This window comes from Notamacropus eugenii, chromosome 1 (assembly GCF_028372415.1).
Source record: "Notamacropus eugenii isolate mMacEug1 chromosome 1, mMacEug1.pri_v2, whole genome shotgun sequence".
NCBI lineage: Eukaryota > Metazoa > Chordata > Mammalia > Diprotodontia > Macropodidae > Notamacropus > Notamacropus eugenii.
Window position 1 is genome coordinate 136,631,371 of NC_092872.1, and position 25,886 is coordinate 136,657,256.

Below are 25,886 nucleotides of genomic sequence, written 5' to 3' on the forward strand. Positions count from 1 at the left end.
ATATTAGTGACTATTATTATCATTAAATATTATGGAGAAGGAAATGGCAAACCATTATAATATCTTTGCCAAAAAGACCCCGAACTGAGCTGGACATGACTGAAATGACTCGACAACAACAAAACCTTCAAGTTCATGTAAACTGTAGATATTACTGTTATTATTAGATATTATTATCGCTAATTACGTACTAATCTTAGCTTTTTAAACTTGACGTTACCCTAAAACTCTCAATGCTCTAAGACAAAGGCCCAGTTGCCCTGCCCTAGTTATGATTCTAAATTTTTGAGGGAAGATGCTTTAGCATTTAGATTTTACTAGACTGTGCATCTTATTAGTTATATATCTAGAATTCGGTAGTTACAAAATAGAAAGGGCTTAAACACAAAAAGGAAGAGATCCTAATCCAAAGAACGGGGAAGATTTCAAAATAAGAGAAAAGTTTTTTAAAGTAAATCATCCTCTCTGAAAGCCTTCATTAACTCTTTTTTTAGACTCTTTCCCAATATCATTATGACTGTCTCTATTGAGAGCTAGAGGGTGCAATTGAGTGCTGGGTCAGGGATCAATAGGACCTGAGTTCAAATTTGATCTCAGCCACTTACTAGTTGTGTGACCCTGGGTCACTTAACCCTTTTGCCTCAGTTTCCTCATCTGTAAAATGAACTAGCGAAGGAAATGGCAAATCACTCCAGTATCTTTGTCAAGAAAACCCCAAATGGGATTACAAAAAGTTGGACATGACTGAAAGAAATGAACAGTCACAAAAACCCAGGGCTTAAATCTAATTATACTTGACATTTTTAATAGAACTGTAAAACTGTTCTGTAAACTGCATACCCTTGCTGCTCCCTCTTTAGGAACTTGACATGGCAAATAGCTTTATGGGGTCCACATTATACAAATACATTTTAATATATTTGACAAATGTATTGACAAAATCCATCAAAACCAAGATGGGGATCTATATATAAAGGAAGGAAAAAACAGAATTCAAAGAGAACATTTAACTTGTTGAGTTTTATTCTCCTGTCTCCCCCATTATGGCTCTATAGGAGATTTGTGGTTTGCAGTGACTGGACTCCAGAGTTTTAAAAGTGAGAAGTCAATATTCAGTATATTTGAAGCATGGCAGAGGGACAGCGTGTCAGGAGTCTGAGACATACTAAAAGAAGAGCCAGAGGATGTGAGTAATTCTCCACTCTGAATCACCCTCCTGCCCACATTTCTCCTTCTCAGACCAACCATCTTCTGCATCTGTGTCCCTCTCACAATGAATTTGTCCATTACTCAAGAGTCACTTTCAATTAGGGGAATAGTAGAACTGAAGAAGTGAAAGATATCCTCCCTAAGGAAACAGCATTTTAAGGTTTCCTTCTGGTTATTAAAGTATTTCATTCTGAAATACACCTATATATATTTGTTTGTACCTATATAAGGGGGGGGGATTCAGAAGAGAACCAGATCACCTGGATGAATTTTTTAATCAACTTGATGAGGTTATAGGCACAGACTTTTGTCTGAAGGCATCTGCATGTTCATGGAGCAAGGGACATCTAGGTGGTGCAGTAGATAGAACAGCAGTGCAGGAGTCAGGAGGATCTGAGTTCAAATCTCACCTCAGACACTTGACACTCACTAGCTGGGTGACCTTGGACAAGTCACTTAACCCCAATTGCCTCATACTGGGTCATCTCCAGTCATTCTGATGAATATCTGGTCACTGGATTCAGATGACTCTGGAGGAGAAGTGAGGCTGGTGACCTGCACAGCCCTCCCTCACTCAAAACAAAGTCAAGTGCAAGTCATGCCATCATTTCTCTGATGACATGGTCTTCTTCAGCAGTGAAGGATGAACACACCCACCATGGAGCAAAGAAAGTGCACTAGCACCCTGGAGAGCGGATAACAGAAATGTCTCTCATTGGTTTCCTGGAACTGGAGCTGCCATGAGTTGATTGATGACTGAAAGTTAGAGGGGAAGGGATGTTTGTAAGAGAATTGCTCCCTCTCTTGTGCTATATACAATAAGGTTAACTCTCTCCCTTGGATGCCCTGTCCAAAATGCCACAGAATGGAGAAGTTGGGAGGGGGGAAGCAGGAAGAGATGGAGGGAAGTAAGGATGCAAAATGGACTTTGCCCATCCACAAGAGCAGTTAGTTACAACTTTTAGGAAAAACACCTAGCTAGTTGTATATCCTTGCCTACTGACTGAAGTATCTGGACACCAACTTCCTAGCGTCTTTTGTCTTTCTGATCCTATTCTACATACAAGTCCAAAGACTACAGTTTCTGAAGATAGACAACTAGGTGGTGAAGTTAGATAGAACATTGGATCCAACGTGAAGAAGACTGAGTTCAAATCCAGCCTCAGACACTTAAAAGTTGTATGACTGAGAAAATCATTTAACCTCTGGATCAGTTTCCCCTTCTGTAAAATGGGGATAATAATAGCGTTACTTCCTAGAGATGTTGTGAGGATAAAGTGACACATTATTTGTAAAGCAGCTGGCAAACCTCAAAATGTTATATAAATGTTAGCTATTATTATGTTCCCTCCCCATGTAGCTGGGGCCCATTGATAGAATTCCTAGCCAGCAAGGAACAATTCTGAGTAGACATCCTTAGCCTCAAGGGCTATGCCATAGGTAATCTCAAATTTGAAAATTCACAAATTCAAACCCTCCTCAAGGAAAAAGGCAGTTGGCTGGTGCAATGGATAGAGTACTTCTCCTGGAGTCAGGAAGACCTGAATTCAAATCCAGTCACAGACCCTTACTAGCTATGTGAGCCTGGACAAGTCGCTTAATTTCAGTTTACCCAGTTTCTTCTTCTGTAAAATGCAAATCATATTAGTACTTACTTCCCAAAGTTGTTGTGAAGACCAAATGAGTTATCTGGAAAGTGCTTTGAAAATCTTAAAGCTCTACATAAATGCTAGCTATTTTTTAATATTATTATGATTTTTCTCACCTGCATGCTCCTGGGAGAAGAAGTAGGAGAAGGAACATGACAACTGCTTAGGGAAGGATATGTGAACATTTCCAGTCCTTCTTGCAATTGTCCAGGGTGAAGGGGAAAGCTTGTTCAGTAGACCACCCAAGTATGTTGATCTGGTTAGAGTCTACTGAACTGTTAAAGAGCTCTACCTTTCTCTACCTACTCCTGGGCTCCTGTGATTCTTTAGGGTGGTGTATTTTCTTTGGGGCAAAATAAAGCCTGCTCCATACCCCAAATCCATCAAGTGCCTATGTGAGACTGAGGAACCCTGTTTTTCCATATTTGAAAAGACACAGATATGTGATCCAATGCCATCACAACATTTAGAGATTTTCCTGTGGTCCTGGGGTCAGAGAGAGTGGGGAGAGGACAAATCAAAGATCAAAGATTACCCTCAGTGTCAGCCACCAGAATTAGACTCAGTCCAGGTGAGGCCAGAGTTTTTAGGGAGCTATGGAACAATAGTTACATTCACATTTTCAATGACATATTATGGGAATAAAGTCCCACTCTGATTGTGATGTGGAGATAACCCTGGTATCTTATGGGCTATGTCAAAAGAATACAAGCTCTAGTAGGAGCTACCAAGCCAGAAACATGAGGCAGACTATCTGTCTTTTACCTTAGGACTAGAGTCCATTTAAGTACAAGGCCCTTCTTCACCTGGTTGACCACAGGGTGATAAATGTTTAATTTTTAATGCAGCATTCCTCAAGATGAAATCAAACTCATTTGGGTACTAAGGCATCAAAGGGTTGAGATTTTCATCTGTAGATAAAATAATCCACATTGATAGAATCAAAGATACTTGATTTATTGAAATACACTATGACTTGGAACAGTTATGACTACTGAGCTTGGTAAACTTCAATATTTGAAGGACACATGATTTTGCTGGTGTCCACAACACATTTATTAATGTCAACCAAATGTTAGAGCACTTAGGGATAGAAGGATCAACTCCCTCATTTTATCCAGATTGAGGAAACCATGTGCCAGAGAGACTTAGGGAACTTGCCCAATGTCCACTGTATCTTAAATCCCAAAGCAGGGATTTCTTTCTCCTGAAAACCTACTGTTAGAACTATTTTAGATTGCTTTCAGATTCCTTTTGTGTGGTCATTTTGGATTGTTACCTAACTTTCCACGTGTTACTTAACTCCCCAGTAGGTCCTAAGATTATTTAGACTATGCCTTGTATTTCCTTCAACAATTAGCTACATCCTTTACATATAGCAGGTGCTCAATAGAAAAAAAAACCTATGATAAAAATAAATGTTTTAGAAAGAGACGTTAACTCTTCATAAGTATGAGGAAGCTAGCGTAGAGGATGGAGAGATGACCTCAGAGTCAAAAAAACCTGGGGTCAAATCTGACAAACTGACTGTGTAAACTAAGGCAAATGACCCAACCTCCTGAGAAACTCTCTAAGACTATAAATTACAGAGGATGTACCAATCCTATTGCTAGAGGAAATTCATTCCTCAGTGCTGTAGCTCCCTACACCCATGAGATCACAAGTCTGGCACAAAAAAACAAAAATACAAGAAAGTTCAAAAATAGCAAATGTCCAACCTACGATGCAGGGATTCCTTGGGCAAAGTTTAACCAAAGTGATGGTCATTGGTGAAAATATGCTTTTATGGAAGCTTAGGGATTGCTGGTAATAAAGTATACTCCTTGAGGGTAGGAACTAATTTTATCTTTTTTTTTTTTTTGTATCCCCAGTGCTTAGCAGAATGCCTGGCACATAGTAGGATTTAATAAATACTTGCTGGTTTGACTTGACTTGAATTGAGCTAAAATGAAATGAATTTAATTAAATACCAACTATTCAATCCTTGTCCTATTCCCTAAAGTCTCTCTCCCTCATTAGAACACAAGATCCTTGAGGATAGGGACTTATAATTTCATATCCCTGGTGCTTAGAGCAATGTTTGGGGATATATCAAGGTTTAATAACTACTTACGAACAGACTGACTACAAAGGTGATGTGTTTATGTCAGGGCTACTAAAAACGATACAGCCCATAATTACCTTATTCCCCTTATTTCTCAGGAACCCAAGACTTCCATTTAAATAGTTCATCTAACTTGATGAAAACCAATTAGCATAATGAGGGTTAAGAAGACTGAGCATCTTAGGAAGAGATAGATTCTGTCATTTTCCCTATCTGCCTCATTTTTCTGTAGAAAAATCTTTAGTCTGACTCTGTTCCCTCAGAGTAGCATAGAAATGACCTTGGACTCTCAAAGGCAATACTTGAGAATCATAAGATCTGGCAGGTCCTCAAAGCTCAGTGTCTAACCTAACAATGGGCTATATTAGCTCTCTTCTAAAAACCAGCTTAGCCATGTTGGGAAAGGCTCATTCCCAAGTTGGCCACCAAATGATGAATTTTTCAGTTACAACTCCAGAACATCTCTATGTATGGTACTAAGAGGCTGAAATTTGCCTCAGTTACAAAAGCATCCATACCTACTAAATGAGATCTTTGAATCATTGAAGTGCTATGCCAATAAATAAATTTTTAAAATACCACACAAGCAGCATGTGAAATGCAAAGTTGCTGGAAATCATTTATTTTGCAACTAACAAAGTTAGTTGAGTGCATAGAGTTTAACTTTATTCTTCAACGATTGTGTAACCAATATGCAAAATTGTTTGATTTGGAGGGACTTAAGATTTAAGTACTTTAAATTAGTCTTTAAGTGTCTACCCTCTTCAAGATGTATTTATGAGGTTCCTGAGACTACCAGGATGCATTAATTGAAAATATTTTAATGAGCAGTTCATAAAGTTTCTGGAGTCAACTATCTTATGCTTTTATGCAGCTTCAACAAATCCTATTTTGATAAGCAATACAGATATAGAAACATGTAGAAGGGGTGGCAAGCCTGGGGTTAATGATCTAAGATAGAGTAGAGAAAGAATTAGGTCAAACCATTGTTGCTTCATATTGTGGTATCTTTGACATTTCCAAGGGGAATGCCTGCCATTAAAATAAAAACTTTTACCATTTAAAAAAAAATTTTAGATTACTCTAGAATGAGATATTTTGTGTTCAAAAAGGCATAGCTGTATTTGAGGGAATATTTGGGGAATGGATACTCATTTAGTCCCTCAAGAAAACAAGGACAAAGCACAAGTTTAATGGAAAAATGTAGGAAGTGAAGTAGATGAGATTCATCTATAAATGCATTCATTTATTTATTCAGATATTTATTAAACACTAACACAGTCGCTAAACACTAGGTTCTAGGAATATAAGAATGAAAAGGATACAGCCCCTACCCTCAAGGACCTCATTCCTTGTGAGGAATGGAATAGAACCCAAAGAACTGTAAGACAACTAGCATATGTTATGTGAAGAATGAAGGTATAAACAAAGCTCTATAAGAGAATTACAAGAAAGCTTATTTCTAGAGGGGAAGAAGGGCAGGAGAATTCTCAACTTACCATTTGCAGCCAAATATTGGTGGTTAAAACCTGATTCTTTTCATCCTGAAAAAAACAGAGAAACATTGGTGAGAGACATGAAGATGAGAGCATGGTTCATATATAACCTACTTGATTTCTTTAACAAGTCAAAGCATAGGCTGCCATGGACAAAGGAATTCAACATCTAGCAGCTAACCTGCTGATGACAAACCTCTCCCTTCTGAGTTAGGTTGGTCCTTGGACCTGGAGCCAATCTGTTGCTGAGTCATGACTTTTGCTCAAAAATTGGCATAAGGAATATCACTGAGAACAGAAAAGCACATGGGATGAAAGCTAATAGATGAGCATCATAATGCTCCATTGGTACCCTGGATGTTAAAAAAAAATGAAAATAAGAACTAGAGAGAGACTCCAAGGATGCTAGATGGTCTGTGAAAGATCTATGGGAGAGTATACAGAAGAATCTCATTAGATGAGAAGGCACACATGGGCTACCATATGTACAGAGAGAGAGAATATCCACAGGACATGAAAGCAGAGCTCTTTTAAATGACCAAAGAAATCAACTCATTTCCTCCCTTCCCCATAAAGCAAGCGGAGGTTCCTCCACTTTTATATTCCTTTTATATATACTCTGATACAGTTGATCATCTTAAGATCTTAATCAATCATCATCCACATGGCTCATTTAAACTGAGACTACAATAGGATACAGATTTCTTACTGATATAAAGAGTAGGAGAACACACAAGGAAGGTATTAGAGCTATATTCTGTGACCCAAGTATGATGTCACGTCATGGCAATAGAGGAAAGGAGAGGAGAGGTGAGGAAGTGAAGGGGAAGGAGGGGAAAAAAGAAAAGGAGAAAGGAGGAGTTTCACTTAAAAGTGAAACAGTAGTCAATTAACAATAATTGTCATCATCCCAAAGTAGTAATTAAACTATGACTGTGGGGGGCAGAGCCAAGATGGTGGAGTAAAAGCAGGACTTGCTTGAGCTCTCAGCTAAACCCCTCTAAATACCTGCAAAAAATGACTAAACAAATTCTAGAGCAGAAGAACTCATAAAATGACAAATTGAAACAAATCTCCAGCCCAAGACAACCTGGAAGGTCTACAGGAAAGATCTATTGCATCAGGCTGAGAGAGGAGTACAGTCCAGTGTGTAGGCAATGCCAACAGAGACTGGGGCCCCAACAAACCCAGAGCAGTGCCTCAGGGTACTGAATCACTGGCATCTGTGGCAGTTTCCAGACTTCTCAATCCACAAACACCAAAAAAATTTAGAAGGTTAGTAAGAAAGGTCTCTTGGACCTACATGAGAGAGGAGCAAAGTCCAGCCCCAGACCTAGGGTGGCAGCAATAGACATGGCAGCTGGAGTTTACTTCTGGAGCCTGGACTGTGGGGGATCAAGTGGTTGATCAAAAGGGGATTGCAGGGATCTCTTTGCTGATGCTGAGGCAGAATTTCCTTGCTTTGACTGTGCTTGGATCTGGGTCACAGTCCTAGATGGTGGTCCTAGGGCGAGGAGGAGCACTGACCTAGTGGAGCTTGTGGCAGTGTAGAGGGAAACCTCCTCACAGTTCCAAGGCAGAAAAGAGTGCTTGCACTCACTCAGAGACCAGATCACAGGCCAAGAAAGGAGTAAACATTTCTCCTTTGATCATACCACCTTAAAAGAACTGAAAATTTATTGGTCCCTAGAAGTATCTCTGAAAATAGTTGCACAGAGCTCTTGAAGCTTGGGACAGTACACCCTCCACCATGGAAGTACAGCCCCACTTTAACAAAGAGTTAAAAAGTCAAATGATTGGCAAATGGTGGGGAAAAAAGTAGACTATAACATCTTACTTTGGTGACAAAGAAGATCAAGACATACAACCAGAAGAAAACAGCAAAGTCAAAGCTCCTCCATCCAAAGCCTCCAAGAAAAATACAAAATGATCACAGGCCATGGAAGAGTTCAAAAAATATTTTGAAAATCAAGTGAGATAAGTAGAGGAAAAATTGGGAAGAGAAATGAGAGTGAAACTATGACTGTGGGGATAATGATAATAATAACTTACATTTATATGGTACTGTAAAATTTATAAAGGACTTTCCTCAGAGTAATTCAGTAAAGTAGATAATATAGGCATTATCATCCCCATTTTACAGAAGAGGAAGCTGAGGTTCAGAAAGTGCTTTGTCCACAGCTGCACAACTAGTAAATATCAGAGCTGGAATATGAGACAATGGAAGGGAAAGGGAATAGGCATTTATTAAATGACTACTATGTGCCACTCTGCTAAACACTTTACAATCTATTTTACCTTACTTCATAACCTATTGATCACTTGATCAAAGAATCAAGTTATTTATTTTAAAAAAGACTATGTTGAGTAATAAACTCAACGACATTTAAGAGAAATAAGAGATCATAGCAGGCTGGAGTTTGGGTAGACTTCACGGAGGACACAGAAACTTAGAAAGAATTAGGTAAGGCAATAGGAGCAGGGAGAGCATTGCAGAATTGTGGGCAGCATGGTTGGGGTTGTTTTTGTACTTAACAAATACTTGTTCATCACTTGGTTCTAACATTACAGATATAAGACAAGCTATGGAGACAAGAATACAGAGGATGTGTTTGGTGAGGCTGGGAGGTAGAACAGCAACAGAAAGTAGTATCAGATAAGGCTTGAAAGGTAAGCCACTACGAGAACGTGGAGGGTTTTGACCTCCAGTCAAAGAATCTAGAAATTTAAGTATGTACTACTGAGTCACTGAAGATTTTTTTAACAGAGAAGTAGCAGGATTAGAAGGGGCAAAGACTGAAGACAGTTATTAGCAAATTGGAACAGGAAATTCTTGTCCATGACTAGTTAGGAAAATATCTCACCTATCTAGAGTGACCAACCCACTGCCATTGTCACTTTGCTGGAAGAGAACTGAATTCTCTGAGATTCAGGGGAGCAGATTCAGCTTCTCCCTCTCAAGAGTTGAATGGCCACAGGACACATAAAGGCACTTAGTCCGAAAATCTTTTATAAAGTATGCGTTTGTGATGGAAGCAGGAAAGGTCCAAATATCTGTAGTGAAAATGGTTATTCCTATCTCATAGTTCTCTCCCAAATCTAAAGAAGAGGCTTGAGGTGGAGTTGGAAGAAAGGATGACTTTTTTCTATTTTTTTAAATTTGCAAATGGATAATTATGTTACATGATCAAAAGAAAATTGAAAGCTAAGCACATGTAGTTTTTAAGTTAAAACCAAAATAAATCTTACAGCCAAGTAAATCTGGCACACTTAATGACATACATTATGGTTATTATACTGAAATTTAATCAAACATATACGTTAGGCAATTTTCACACCTTAATGCTTCCAAAAATCTATGCTTTCATCAGTATGAAATCTCTCTGTGCCTCAGGATATCATTTCAGAAATTGCTATGAGGGAGAGAGCATGAGACAGTGGAAAGACCACTGTCCCTATGACCACTTGTCATAGGACAAGAGTTCAAATGCCAGCCATGCCACTTAGTGTCAGCATGAATCATTTGAGGGGAAGTTGTGGGCCAGATTTGTTGTTAGAGGATCTGAGTTCAAATCCCAGCTGTCATTTTCTGGATCCTGTGTGACCTTGGACAAGTCACCTAATGTCTATTCCTATTTCCTTGTCCATAAAAAAGAAAGGATTAGACAAGATGACTTCTGCTGTCACCTTCTAGTCCTAAATCAATGAATGATCTCATGCTATGGCTTTAAAAAAAAAACCTTCAGGTAATGAGTCAATTTCTGTGAGCTGAGTTGCCCTGAATTTAGCTAAGCTGATCCACAGATAATAGAGACCTAGTTCATTTCCATGTCTAGAAGTCTTTTCTTCCTCATCTCCACCTTCTGGCTTCTTTCAAATCCCAGCTAAAATCATACCTTCTACAAGAAGTATTTTCTGATCCTCTCTAGGTTAATGCTAACTTCCCTCTGCTGATGAGCTCCAATTTATCTCGTATATAGCTTTTTCATAAATAGTTGTTTGTATGTTGTCTCCATCAACGGACTAGGAGCTCCTTGGCAGTAGGGACTCTTCTCTGTGCTTTTCTTTGACTTAGCACAGTGTCGAGCACAAAGTTGGTGCTTAATAAATACTTATTTAGTTACTGTTACCAGGAGTATACCTTTCTAGTTTGGTAGAACCTGCCTAAGGTTCTGCCCTGCTACTACAGGCTTAGAGAAGCCAGGATCATTGTAATGCCACAATGAGGCATCAGAGGATGCACCACTTTTGTGTAGAAGTTCATCTAAAATAATATTATTCAGTAAGCATTTATTAAACTCTTACTGTATTCCAGTCACTGTGCTAAGTGCTGGATCATCAGTATTGCTATTGTACAACGAGATTTTTTCAGTTTTTCTTTTCTTCTCACTGTGTTAGTTCCCCAATATTTATGAAAAAAGTTATAATCAAAATTGTATAAATTAAAAACAAAAATCATCCAAATCAAGATTCCAACTAAAGAAAGTTGCCCATATTGACAGACAATTAATGTATGACCTGCTTTTTGCTAAACAGTCTTTCTGTTTCAGGACAAGGTTCCAGTGGATAAGTGGTCAAAGAATATGAATAAATACCTTTGAAGAGAGGAATTTTGGTCTATAAAAAAACACATGAAAGAATGTTCAAAATCACTAATTGTGAGAGAAACATAAACTGAGACAAGTCCAAGGTTTCGTCTTACAACTAGCAAACTGACGAAGAGGATAAAGACGGAACAAGTCATGCTTGACGGTTGCGCAAAGGCAAACACCAATATAGTCTTGGTGGAAGTGTGCATTTATACAACCATCCTGGGAAACCATTTGGAATTTTGCTAAGTTCAATGCTTTTCCTTTATTATTATCTTCAATTTATCCTGCCTATGTTGTAGTTGTATGTAGTTGTTTCTATGTCGTCTTCCCCATTAGACTGTGAACTCCTTGAGATCAGGGAATGGTTTTTGTCTTTCCTTATATTCCCAGGACTCAGCACAGTGACTGGCACATTTTGTTGTTCAGTCATGTTTCACTTGTATCCAACTCGTCATGAGTCCATTTGGGTATTCTTGCCAAAGATACAGGAGTGGTTTGCCATTTCCTTCTCTCCAGTTCATTTTACAGATGAGGAAACTGGGGTTAAAAGGGTTAAGTGACTTGCCCAGGGTCAACAGCTAGCAAGTGTCTGAGGCTGGATTTGAACTCCAGAATATGAGCCTTCCTGACTTCAGGTCAGGCATTCTATCCTCTGAGCCACCCAGTTGTCCCACAGTAAGCTATCACATAGTAAGTACTTAATAAGTACTTTTTGACTCATTAAAAGGTCTCTGACCCAAAGAGTCTTCATTTTGACTCAGAATTATCACTGCTGGGTATATACCTCATTGAAATAAAAGACAAAAAGAATGGTCCCATATACCCCAAAATGTATAGTAATACTTCCTACAGGAGCAACGAACTGGAAACAAAGCTATCATGACACAAATGTAGGAGAGTTTGAAATACCAATATTCAAGGACAAGGAAATACGGAGCCCACAAGACAATGAGGCAAGTCAGCTTTGTTGAATGGAGATGCTGAGAGAGTGATGAGGCAGGAAGGTCCATTGAGGTCCTGGATGGAGTTAGGTGCCCTATTGAGACCCTGGAGGGAATGAGGTGCCTTCTCCCCACAACCAGTAAAGTTTTCTGGGTTTTCATAAGGTTCCTTATGATGTCTAGCAGGAGCAGGCATTGGGGACAGGGAACGAGGAGTCTGGACCTGGGGAGTAATGCTGATTCATGTTACTGGGGGGAGGAAAGACTCCCGGGAAAAACAGAGGTTAACTGATATTCAAACTCCCCACTAACAGAAAAGGAGATCTGAATTCTAATTGCTAACCTTACTCTGACAGAGTAATTCAGCTTATCTGTCAAAGGGTTCTGAGCTTCTTCATTTAAAAGGGCCAGAAGGAGTCACTATTGAAGTAAATAATTGTAAATTATTGTAATTGTAATTGTGAATTGTAATTGTAAATTGTAAAGTAAATAAAAAATAAAAATTGATGGGGAAAAGGGATGGCCAAGTGGTCAAAATGCTGGAGTTAGCATCAGACGTTCAATTCAATAAGAAGTTATCACTTCTCCTATGTTTGAGGTGCTGGGCATAAAGGGAAAATGAAAAACAGTCCCAGGTTTCCAGAAAATTGCATTCAATCAATCAATAAACATTTATCAAGCATCTACTATATGCCAGGCACAAGGAACACAAGCACAAAGAGTGAAACATTTCCTACTCTCAAGGAGCAAAGGGGACACAATATTTTTTCACATAAGCAAATAAAATACAGTTTAGAAAAGAAAGAACACTAATAGCTGGGGAGATGATATAGGTCCACTTCTCCCTCTAATACCTACTAACTATACGACCATGGGCAAGTCCTTGTACCTTTCAGTAAAAGAAAGAAACCCTAGCATACTGGACCCAGTTCAGAGCTACGTAGGATCCTCTAGACCCAATACGCTATCAGGTTGTTCTGATCTTACTGGCCTCCATAGTTTAAGTAAGTCTTTTGTCTCTAATTTCTCCCCTTTGGACAGTAACAATGGGGCAGACAGTTGGGGGCAGAAGAGAAATTTACTAACTTAATTGTGAACACAGCTAATGTGGAAATATATTTTGCATGTTTTCATATATATGTAAATTAAATTGTGAAAGGTAAATAAATTGGGGTGTTATATCATTTGGGGGGAAACTACGCGCATCCATAATAGTTCTTGCTCCCCATAATTTCTATCTACAAACCTGACCATGAATGCATATGAGTACCTACATCAAAAAGATATAAGAAAAATGTGACAGAAGAATGAATTCTGGTCTGAGAGCCAGGAGACTAGAATTATAGTGTCAGTTCTGCCACTAACTAGCTGGGTAACCTTGGGCAAATCATGTGATATCCTGGGCTTCAGTCTCATCAGTAAAACAAGGGGTCTGAGTCAGTTGTTCCCTAAGGCTCTTTCCAGCCAAAGACTCTCTCCAATATAATAAATCATCAATGTATTCCTAGTGCTTAGTAGATTGTCAGTTTTCATAGTTCTGAGTACCAAGTCTCCCCCAACAGAAAAACTGAAATGTTGTAAATTACTTCACGATGGACCATATTTTAGATAAGCCAGTGATACATGGGATGTCATATTACACAGGCACAGTGTGGAGCTGTTTATCAAATATCCTGTCTCGGTTCTGGGACACACCAGATAAACAGATCAGGTCATAAAAGAGCTTCAAAGATTAAGAAGAGGCTTCTTATTCAATACAGATCCTGCCGTGTCTCAAGATTCTCTTACTTTATTTAGCTTAAAGGAAACTGGGCTGGCCACAGCCTTGCTGCCTATCGGGGAAAGGTCCATTTCTGCTGTCATGAAGGCATATGGGCTGTGATTGGCCTCTCTGGCCCTGAGGTGATATTGGAGCCACAGGTCACTATGACATGGGCTAAATAGATAAAAATAAAACCTCAGGAAGCAAATCGCAGATCTAAGCAATCCCCAGGGCTTGATACTAAGAGAAAAGGGTCCCCAGGCATTAAATAGCAAAAGAGGATTCTCACCTTGGACAGAGATATTCTATTTTCTCTTAGAGTTCCAACTGAGTCATTCCTGAGGGCATCTTTCATTGTCAAGTGTGGGAGGCTCAGAGCTCAACTACCATCTCCAACCCCTTCCTCAGTTAACAACGATCTCACCATTACCCAAAGAAGTTCTTGATCCTCCTCCATTCCATCGGTCAGCCAGACAGTCAAGAAGCATTTATTAAGTGCTTACTGTGTACCAAGCACTGTGAAAAACACTGGGGATACAAAGAAAGACATGGTTCCTGTTCTCAAGGAGTTCATGTTCTAAAAGGGGATGACAATAAGTAAAAACGATGTGCAATAAATGTGTGTATGTGTGTTGTGTCTGGGCTTCAATATACACACATTATACACACATATCTACCTATGTGTTTGCATGTGTGTATGTTTGTGTGCATGTATACATATATGTGTTTGTGTACACTTCTATATATGTGCATGTGTGTATGCATGTGCATATATATGTATATTATATATACATATATAAATACGTACATATGTAGTAAGTAAAAATAGAAGGTGACCTGAGGGTTTACCTTCTAAAACTAGAAGGACTGGGGTACGGAGGACCTGAAAGACCTCCTACAAGAGGTGGGACCTTCAATGCTTCCCTTCCATTTCCAGTCTTCTTGAAGTAAAAGCTCTAGGGAGGGAGGAGGAGGATAGCAGCCTCTGTTCTATCAGGGGCAGTGACTAGCCACACAGTCTCTGTTTTGCCAAGCTTCAGTTTTCTCATCTGAAAAATGAGGACAGCACCTGAGGACCACACTCTGCGGTCTATGGAAATACTGTTTCATGATGAACGAACTGCATTACAGTCCGGTTCAATTGGTGGATAAGCACTTGCTATGCGCCAGACTCTATACTAAATGCTGGGGAAACAAAGAAAGGAAAAACCAGTACTGCCATCAAGGAGCTTACATTTTAATGGGGGGGAAAAGTTACTTAAAAAAAAAAAAAGGTAATTCACAAGACTTGTCAAAAACATGTCCTGAGGGGGCAGTATGACATAGTGGTTGGAGAATTGACCAGAAAATCAGGAAGCCCAGAGTTCGAATGCTGCCTCCAACATACTGGCTATGGGACCCAGGGCAAGTTACCTAACCTCTTAGTAGACCAGGCAACTCTAAGACTATAAAAGTTACAGAACAGGGACCTGTTTGCATTTCCAAAAGGAATTCCTTCATCACAAGTTCCCTATACCAGTGAAATAATAAAAATTAAAATAAACATGAGCTATTTCTTTAAAGACCTTCACAAGGCTTGTGATTTCTCCAAGGGATACAGAGAAGGAAGCAGAATCAATTTACACACACAGTATTTTTTACCTAAATAACGAGTTCTGTGTGACTTTTATGCAACTGAAGAGATTGAATTCAATATAAATAAATACCACATCACTGTCTCCCTTGGGTATTTTGATGTTTGCAATTCAAAATCTACAGAAGAGTAATCATAAAGGCTATGACTGGGTTTATTCCAGGCAACAGGGTCAGCTCCATCCATCAACATCCACTACCATATTTAAAACACTCAGCAAGGTGCTGTAGGAAAATACAAAATAGACTATATGGGTCCTGCCCAGAAAGAGCTTACAATCCAGTTGAAGGATAAAACCTAGATATGTTGAAATGAAAATGATTTATGAAACAAAATAGTATGATGTCCCTTTCCCACTCTACCCTACCCTTCCATAATGTCTCTGGTACCCACTTCTATTAACATCTCTCCCCCTTTTAAGGCATGTGCCCTCCCCCCACTCCAAAATCACTTCGTATATGTTTTGTGTTTCCTTATATGTGCACACATTGCTTCCTATCAATAATAGGCATTTTTTCCTATAGTTGCTGAGTCTTTTCAGTCATGTTCAACTCTTCATGACCCCATTTTGGGGTTTCCTTGGCAAAGATACCAGAGTAATTTGCCATTTCCTTCTCCAGCTCATTTTATAAATGAGAAACTGAGGCCAACAGGGTAAGTGACTTCCCACAGTTAGTAAGTCTCAGACCACATTTGAACTCATAAAAATGAGTTTTCCTGATTCCAAGCCCAGTACTTTTCTACCCACTGCTTTTCCTACAGACTAGAGCGTTATTCAATCCTTGTTGAATTCAAATGAAATTAATAGTGTCTGCAAATGCAGCTAATTCAAAAAGAGACTCACTGAGCTGTTGTGAGCTCTGTTATTGGACTCAGAGATAGCATATTCCTACACTCTCTGTCATTCTGCCTCCAAACCACTATTCTATTATCACCACTTACCAATCTTTCCTCTTTCAAAGTCCTTGCCCTCCTTTTGTATCACTTAAACAATCTCCAGAGAAGGATGGGAGTAGGGTTCTTTCATTCATTCATTCAGCAAATATTCATTGAACATTTTATTAGGTTACTATGTGTAAGACACCATGCTAACTGCTTGGGGAATAGCACTGGGCCAGATCTGCCACTTGGACAGTACATTTTTTAGAGGAACATACTATCAAAAATATGGTTCCACTTGGAAATTTAACATCGATTAGTTACACAAACACTTCTTGTTTACTTAAGTCAACTTTTTTTAACACTCCCCCTTGATCATTATGAGTTTGAATCTACTTTCTAACTTTTAACTTCTGTCCTTCCTGCTATGGGAACTTACTAAAATCAAAGAACCTTGAAGTATAAAGAAACCTCAGAAGTCATCTCGTTCAAATGGTATCTGAAGCATTATTATCTCCAAGTCATGGACATCCAGTCTTTCCTTGAAGTAAACAGTGAGGGGGAACTCCTGCCCAGGTCATTTCCACCTTGCTGGCCCCTTCCCAGTACTTTTTAGAAACACCATTTGACAATGAATAAGCTCTCCTTTTTTCTCCATCTTCTCCATGAAGGCTGCTTCTTCCCCATTACTACTACTAAACTCTGGTTTCTCTCTCATCTCACTACTTTCCTAGAGACCTTCTCTAATGGTAGAAATTTCCGCAGACTCTTAAGGCCAGGATGAATGAACACATCTTGCACTGAGGTTTCCAGGCCATTATTTCACTTTGTTGTTACTCAGTCCTTTCAATTATGTCCAAATCTTCGTGACCCCATTTAGTATTTTCTTGGCAAAGATATTGGAGTGACTTGCCATTTCCTTCTCCAGCTCATTTTACAGATGAGGAATCTGAGTCAAACGGGGTAAAGTGACTTGCCCAGGGCCACAAAGCTAGAAAGTATCTGAGGTCAGATTTTACTACCATTACTCAAAATTTTTACTCAAAATATTTACTATTCTTCCTCAGAAGCTTCTATTTTAAGTCACTGCCATCTGTTTTCATCACTCGCTTCCCATCTATGTCACCATTATACACTTATCCTCAGGATTCTCATTCATCTCATCTCCCTCATTATCTAATTCATAGACTTCCTCTCCATACCATCCCCCACCATCATCCTCCTGAATGCTACTATCTGTGCTGACTCATATTATATACAACTTGTTATCATAGTTCAATATCTTGAACTCTGGGCATCTCAATTTCTATGTACATCACGTCAATCATACATCTGAACTTATCATCACTCCAAATAGCTCCCCCTCCAAAATCTTGAACCCTGAAGTTTTACTCTCTCATCACAACTTCACACCTCTCTCTCTCATTCCCATATTCTTACTAAACATACTCTTCAGCCTCATTGAGACCTCTGGATCCTTGGTCCCTCCTTCTGTGTTCTACCAGCCTGTAATTCTCATTGAGGTTCTACTGAACTTTCTAGACACTGTGATCAACCATTTCAAAGATGCCATCACTATCACACTATATTACCCTGCCCTCTTTGTAAAATTCTAGCTTGCAAATCCCTGTCCCTGAGTAATACCCTCTTTCTGTCTTCTCAGTCACTCATTCCTGCTCCCAGGTTACTGAACAATGCTGAAAAGTCACAAAACTCTGCCAACTGGATCTACTAAAACTCATGCTATCTAATGTCAGCTGCTTAAAAATTCGTTTTATTCATAGCTTATTGAATACATATCCTATTTCCCATAATGATTGCCTCAGATCATTCTACTCTCTCTAAAAGTCCAAGCCCCCTACTTTCAATCAAAGACCTTCATTCCTATCATATTAAGGTCAAAGTCACTAGATATAAATTCCCTCAACTTCTCTTATCTCCACCATAAATTCATCTTTATCCAAAAATCACAAAATTAGAAGTTCAGAATAGAAGGGATTTTAGAGAAAACTCAATCTAACCCTACTTTCTTGTTTTGTAGATGAGGAAGTTAAAACCTAGTTTTTAAGAGTTTCCTGCTCTTTGTATCATTGGTTCTGATAGTATAAATCAATGGATCCTTTCTCTTTTCCAAGGTTAATTCTTCCACTGGTGTGCTTGATCTCAGGCTCTTGCTTAGGGCAGAAAAGGGGTGACTAGAGGAAGGAGGGGGATGAGAAATACTAAAAGATAAACTTTCATTTCTTGCAAAGCTTGCCTAAGTTCCCCAAGGTAGTTCAGATTTTCCTATTTTTTTCATAAATACATTTTCAGAAAATGATTAAGTCATAAATTGCCTCAGGGGTCATCATTTGACAGAAATATCTGTTGTTGAATAAAGAAATTAAATCTAGCCCAACTTCTTGCCCAATGCTAGAATCCCCTATACAGAATCCCTGACAGATGACCATTTAACCTTATCTTAAATATTAATTGTGAAGGGATTTACTGTCTTTTGGAGGCAGCTGGTTCCATGGCTAGATAGGTAGGAAGATCTTGATAGTCAGTCAAAATCTACCACTTCATTACTTGCATTCATTGCTGCTAGTTCTAGTCTCTTAAGCAACACAGAACAAGTCCATTTGCTTATTCATATGATGAGCCTTTCTAATATCTGAAGAAAACTATTGTATCTGAGGAGTGTCACCATTTTATCCCCAACCCACTCCACAAAATATCTCTTCTCCATCTTAAACATTTTTCTTGATCTTTGGTCTAAGGCAAAACAAAAATAAAAACAAAAAATACCAATAGCAGGAAGATGTCTGAAGCAGTCTATTGATTCCTGCGGATAAATTTTACACCGTGTTTCAACAGTTATCCCTTCCAAATTGGTGGGGGAATTTAGGGTGGCAGTGCCCCTGTGATCTGGAAAATCCACACAAAATTTTTTGGCTCTCCCTTCATACCAGAGACGTCTAAAAATTATGGCAATAAAAGATAAAATATATTGATGTCATATAATACTAAACATATTTTATGCATTTCTGAGTTTCTAAACTTTTTATGTGTGATCTGTTGGCTTTTATTTATCATCTTCAGCTTCTGTTAAACTCCCCCAAAATTTCCACTTCATTTCTCGTGCCAACCCATGACATATCAAAATCGTGATGGGGGCAATTTGCCATGTGGAAGGGATAACTATATTTGGGAAGTGCATTCTAAGACACTTTTCTCATCTCAGGAACCTTAGTGAATCTCTAGTGTAGTAACTTCTCCCTCTTCCCTTCTGAAGGAATTCTGATAGTTTAGTAAGTAAAATGTATTATGACTAACTTCATTTTCTCACAAAACTGTGCTTGATGTATTTAATTTACAGACATAGTCTCTTTAGACTGCTATCCAGGTGATATACACATGGCTAAAACATTGAGCTTGGAATCAAGAAGACCTGAATTTGAATCTACCCTCAAAGACTTACTAGTACAAATCAGGGCAAATCATTTAACTTCTCTCAGACTCATTTGTCTCAACTCATCAATGTCTTTTCTCATCAGTGGGGCTAATAATAGCACTTACCTCATGGGATTACTATGAGGATCAAATAAGATGTATTAACATGCAAGCCACACTATAAATTTTCAAGCATCATGAAATGCTGCTAAGTGGCCTTTTCTTAATTCCCATCTTTCTTGACCTCTTCTTTGATACCGTTGATCAGTCTCTCCTCCTGGACTCTCTCTCCTCTCTAGACTTTGATGACTCCTCTCTCCTGGTTCTTCCTCTGCCTTTCTAATTGGTATTTCTCAGTCTCCTTCACAGAATTTTCATCCAGGTCACATCCATTAATCATAGGGCCCTCTTCTCATCTGCCTCTATACCATATGACTTAATGATCTCATCAACTCTCATAGGAATTGTCATCTCTTTGTAGATGATTTCCAGATCTATATATCTAGCTCTCCATGTTCACTTCGCTCAATATTAACTACCTACTGAATATCTCAAACTGGATGTCCCATAAGCATCTCAAGTTCAGCATGTCGAAAACTGAACTTGTTTTCTTTGCCCCCAACCCTCTTTCTAACTTCCCTATTACTTTCAAAGGCACCAAAATCCTACCAGTCATCTAGACCAGGCCTGCACAACATGCAGCTTACAGGCCACTTGCAGCCTAACAAAGGATTTCAGGCAGCCCAAGAAAAAATGTAGAGGATCTCAAAGAAAGTAAAAATATAATGAGTGCCTTGTCCATGCCCTGCTTAACTCGTCTTCCACTAATCACTATTGTGCCCATCATGTAACTTGGCAGATGGGTTGTCCTTGAGCGTTCTCTTCTGTTTGTCACATGACCCAACCATTGGCAGTATGTTTCTAACCTGAGAGGAATGAGAGTTGTATCTTTTCTCTGTGTTTTCAGTCATTATTGACATTGAACAGGGGCAAAGTGAGTGCAGCAAAATAATCTTTTTAACATTAATGTGATTTCATGATGAATAAAAATCTTAAGTAGTAAGTGTAATTAATTGATATTAATTGAAATTTCCCTTTTTGTAAATACAGTTTATTTGCAAAAATAATAAAATCATACTTTTACTTGCAAAGTGAGCCACTAAAAACCTATCTGCAGCCAGAAGTTTAGCCTATTTTAATTTTGGCCCCTAACTACTGCCAAGTTGTGTAGCTCTGATCTAGATCCACAACCTGTTTCATTCATTCCACTCCTCATTCACATTCTCCCCACATATCCAATCTGTTACCAAGTCTTGTCCTTTTTACCTTCACAACATCTCTCATATATGCCCCCTTCTCTCCACAGCCACCACCTGCATGCACACCCCTCAAGCTTGGACAGTTATAGTAACCATCTGTTTGGTATTTCTGTCCCAAGTTTCTCCTCAATCCAATCCATCCTCCACTCAGCTGTCAAAGTGATCACAGGTCTGCCCAGGTCATTCCTCTACTCAATAAACTCCAATAGTTCCCTATTACCTCCAGGATCAGATATAAAAGCCTCTCTTTGGCTTTAAGAATGAAGAAACATGACCCCTTCCTACTTTTCCCATCTTCTTACAATCACTTTCCTCTACATATTCAACAATTTAGCCACACTGGCCTTCCCGATGCTCATTCCCCATGATCCTCCATCACCTGACCCCGTGCCTTTTCACTGACTGCCCCTCTTTCCTGGACCACTGTCCCTCCTCACCTTTACCTCCAGGTTTTATGGCTTCCTTCAAGATTCAGCTAAAATGCCACCATCTTTGCCAGGAGGTCTTTTCCAGTCCCTTTTTCCCTCAGCTGCCACTGCCTTCCTCAAAGGTGACTTTCTGTTTACACTGTACATATGTTGTATGTGCAATTTTTCCCCCATTAGAATGTGGACCCTGTGAGGACAGGGATTATGTTTCCTCCTTTTTATATATACTCAGTACTTAACATAATGTCTTAATGCTTAACAATAAATTCTTGTTAAATGACATTAGCTAAAGCTTTATTATTAGAAATCAGCATCTACTCATTGAAATTACTTTGAACTTTCTAACCACTGCTAAACACTGATCAAGCATGTATCTTAGGGTTTTTTGTCAGTGTCTATAAAGTAAACAAAACTTAAGAACAGGAGACATCTTAGTGAAGTTGGGTAAAACAATGAAAGTTACGTTTTTTTTTCAGATTTCAAACAATTAAAGAAAGAAGTAGAAAAGACGTTGAACTGAGAGTCAAGACTCATATTTCTTGTCTTGGTTCTTTTGTGTGACTTTGGATAAGTCCCTTAGCCACTCTGAGCGAGAGTTTGCTCATCCAAAGGATTTCTGTGACCTAGCTCTAAAATTCTGCAATGCTATGTGTACAGAATATGCTAGGGTGGGGGCACTTAGGAATAGATATTTGGATACATATGTATGCATATATGTGTGTGTATGTGTGTATGTTTGACTACATGTGTATGTGCGTATCTATCTGTATGTATGTGCCTGTCTACCAGCCTACAAACTGTCTGAAAATAATCATGAAAATATGAATAAGTTTTACAAATGGCTCAGTTGCAAAAGAGAGCAGAGGAGAAACTGGGATGAATTAAGAATAAGTTGAATGAAACACCATCCAGGGTAGAAATCAGGTTAATCTATTAATATGGAGGAATCAGTAATTAATCGATAAATGAAGAAGCATTTATTGAGCCCTGATGGGTGACAGGCACCATGCTAGGTGCTAGGGATATACAAACAAAGGTGACCCAATTCCTGTCTTCAAAGAGCTTACATCCTACTCACATGCTTAGTTCAGATGTCTAGAAGAGTAAAATGTTAGCTGAGAAGGAAACATTCAAAGAAAGAGAAGGGTTGAGGAGCAAGCATGGATGCATTCTGATGTTCACTGATGGAGAGACCACACATGCTGATCGCATGGCAGTTCTAGTGGAGTCCTGGAGATTTGCAAGTGTATGTGCTATGCTAGCGCATGATAATATATTATGCCAAGTCAGCAAGTAGGTGTTCTTTGTTGTTTTAAAAGATTTCTTCAGCAATAAATGCCTGTGTTTTTAATCACATTCATTACATGACTACACAAACTTAACATTTAACAGAAGAGAAATAAAATTAGCATAAAAAAGAGACAAGAGTTGTTCTTCAGTCATTTCAGTTGTGTCCCACTCCTCATGACTCCATTTGAAGTTTTCTTGGCAAAGATCCTGGAATAGTTCACCATTTCCTTTTCCAGCTCATTTTACAGATGAGGAAACTAAGGCAAATCAGTTTAAGTGACTTGTCCAAGTAAGTGTGTGAGTTCAAATTTGAACTCAGAAAGGCCAGCCTTCCTGACTTCAACACCCAGTCCTCTATCCACTGCACCACCTAGTCTCCAAGGGAAGTGTTATTGATTCGTATCTCTTTAGATTGCCTCTAATCAATGGTTTGCCCTAGATGTAAAAAAGCTATAAACAGCCTTGTTATCCTATCACAAGATATATAAGGAGTGGGATGTTTCTACAAATGCTGAGGTTTTAGAAATAAATGCAAATTGACACTCCTGCTTATAACTTGATAAAAGGCAATACATGGATGGGGAACTTCCTTAGTCATTGTCTTATGACTCAGTAGATGTTCTAAGGACTTATCTAAGGCATATAGAGGTTGAGTGGGTGTCCAGGTTCACACAGATAATAAGTATTAAAAGTTTAGATAGGAACCCAAACCTTTGACTCCAACTATGGCACCACTGCCTTTTCAAGGGCAACAAATCACCCTGACATTCGTGCTATGTTCCTCAGAAACTCTCACAGTGACCCTCCAAGAATCTTTGTTTCCAGAGGATGAGTTTCCAATCTCTCCTTCAAGGTTTACTCTCTTATCTGTGGCTAAGATGCCTAACTTCTCTGGGACTCAGTTCCATATCTTTTGAGTGAGGTAGATTAAGCTAAATGGCTTCTGAGGTCTCTTCCAGTTCTAGATGTACAGATCTTGAGAAAGCCGAATTTTGAATGTCCCTCTGTTGAAGGGTCAGGTTCAAGAGGGGCGCTGCCCACAATGTGGTCTGGGTCTGAGCTGGAGAAAAAACAGTGAGGAAGGTAACCTTTCCTAGCCCACTTAATTCTTTTGGACAGCTCCACTTGCTAGGAAGTTTTCTTTACATTGAGTTTAAATCTGCTTCTGTGCCATATTCATCCTTTGCTCCTAGCTCCTCCCTCATACCCTAAGTTGTCTAAAACCAATTATTTAACATACAGATTAAGAAACTAAAGAAGAGGCAGCAAGGTGGCAAATGAGGATCCAGGAAGACCTGAGTTCAAACCCTGCTTCAGACACTTGACTGTGTGAGCCTGGGCACGTCAGTTTCCCCAGCTAAAACTGGTGATAATATTAACACATCTCACAGAGTTATAGGATCAAATGAAATAACATAGTAAAGCATTTTGCAAACCATAAAGCACTGTAAATATTACCTATCAGAAGCAATGCACAAGCTCTAATGATGCTCAAATCATTGCTAAAAACCCATTTGGTGGTTTTCCTATAGAACAGTCTATAGAACAGTTACTTCTTCTGGTTTAATTTATTGCAATGTTGATCTGGATATGATTCTGTTTTTCCAGTAATCAATATACTTGTTTGTTGGGCAAAGAGACACATTTAGAGTAACAACAGTTAAATTGATGTTTGTAGCAGCTCTCAAAACTGTGATTTTTTTATACTCTTCAGTCTCCTTTTTCACCATTCTGCCATATCACTGCAGAAGTGGAAGGGGGCCATATACAACTGAGGATAGTTTTGTCACTTCATCTGTTTCATGGGCAAAAAATTCATCATCTAGCAGTCAACATTTGGTAATGAGCCTCTCTCTGCACTTAGCGAGGCTTGTCCTTAGAGAACACTCTGTCACCAGCATGGGACTCCCAGTCTTTCCAGCTCCATAGCCCTGCAAGCTTGGCACTTCACAGGTATGTCCTTTAAGAATACAAGGTCACTTCTATGCTAGAGGAGAACTTCAGGGACTAATAGACATGAGGGCATTATTTTAAATGCTTCATTCTTTATTTCAAAAGCAACCTAAATATAAATTTAAGTATTTTTCCAGGTAAAAGTTCTTAGGACAAATGAATAGAAAACAAAATAAAAGCTTTCATTCCCTGCCCCCTATGCACACACGCACACACACACACACACACACACACATATTGCCCAGAACAGAATACTAAGACCATAGATTTAGAGCTGGATAGGACCTTAAAGGCCATTGAGACCATTTACAGATAAAGAAACTAAGGCACAGAAGAGTTAAGTGGCTTGTCTAGGGACATACAGCTAATGTTTTAGAAGGGATAAGCCCCAGTCTTCCTGGCTCCAAGTTCAGTGACTTATTTCCTATGCTGTGCTACTCTACCACATTCATGTCTAACTCTAAACCTAACCATCACCCACCTGATACCCAAAAACATTTTACATCTGTTATTTAAGAAAATGGGACAAATGTATCAAGTCAGAAAACAGATGTGGCCCCTGGTATTTGGAATCTGTCTTCTCTGGCTCATTATTTTCCTTCAGTGATTCAGGCAGTCTTTCTTGTATTCAGGACATTTCAACTTGAACTTGGCTCTTCACATCTGTCCTAATACTTCTCATTACTGATATCCCAAAGGCACAGACCTCCCTACTTGCCAGACCACTAAACAAACCTGAATTGTTGGTTTAGGGTCTTCTTTCTTCTTTTCTTTTTTTTTCACTTTGAATTATAAGTGTTGTGGTTCTAGCTCAGAATTCCCAGTATTATTTGAAAGCACTGATAACCTGTTCCAGCAAGCAGAGCTATTCAGCACTGCCTCTACTTATTACAGCTTTGCTAAAAATGGGATTCAGATGTGCAAGATGTTCCACTTATGTAGGTGCCCTCCCTTCTTTTAATTATGTACATGCCTCCATTTCTTGGAGAAAGGCTTTTTTGGTTTGGGATCTCAATTACTACCCATTTAATTAAAAAGCTTTTTCTTTCCAACATTTTAGAAAGAGCCATCTTATAATGAAATGCTGAATTCCTGAGGAGCATGGGGACATGAGTCTGAAGACAGGAAGTTTTGGGTTTTTTTAATCTGTAATTAACAAAGAGCTAACAGCCAAAAACAGAAAGTTACAGTGATGACTG

The 25,886-nt window shown here is 38.9% G+C and overlaps 1 protein-coding gene across 2 annotated transcripts in view; it reads right to left on the reverse strand.

Moving 5' to 3' along the window:
* CHRNA7 (cholinergic receptor nicotinic alpha 7 subunit) overlaps window positions 1-25,886 on the reverse strand; it is a 163,522-nt gene that overhangs the window by 73,788 nt on the left and 63,848 nt on the right. For both annotated transcript variants that reach the window (XM_072615591.1, XM_072615588.1), the window contains one exon: window positions 6,462-6,506. In XM_072615591.1, the coding sequence (XP_072471692.1) occupies window positions 6,462-6,506 (45 nt within the window). The remainder of the gene's footprint in view (window positions 1-6,461; window positions 6,507-25,886) is intronic.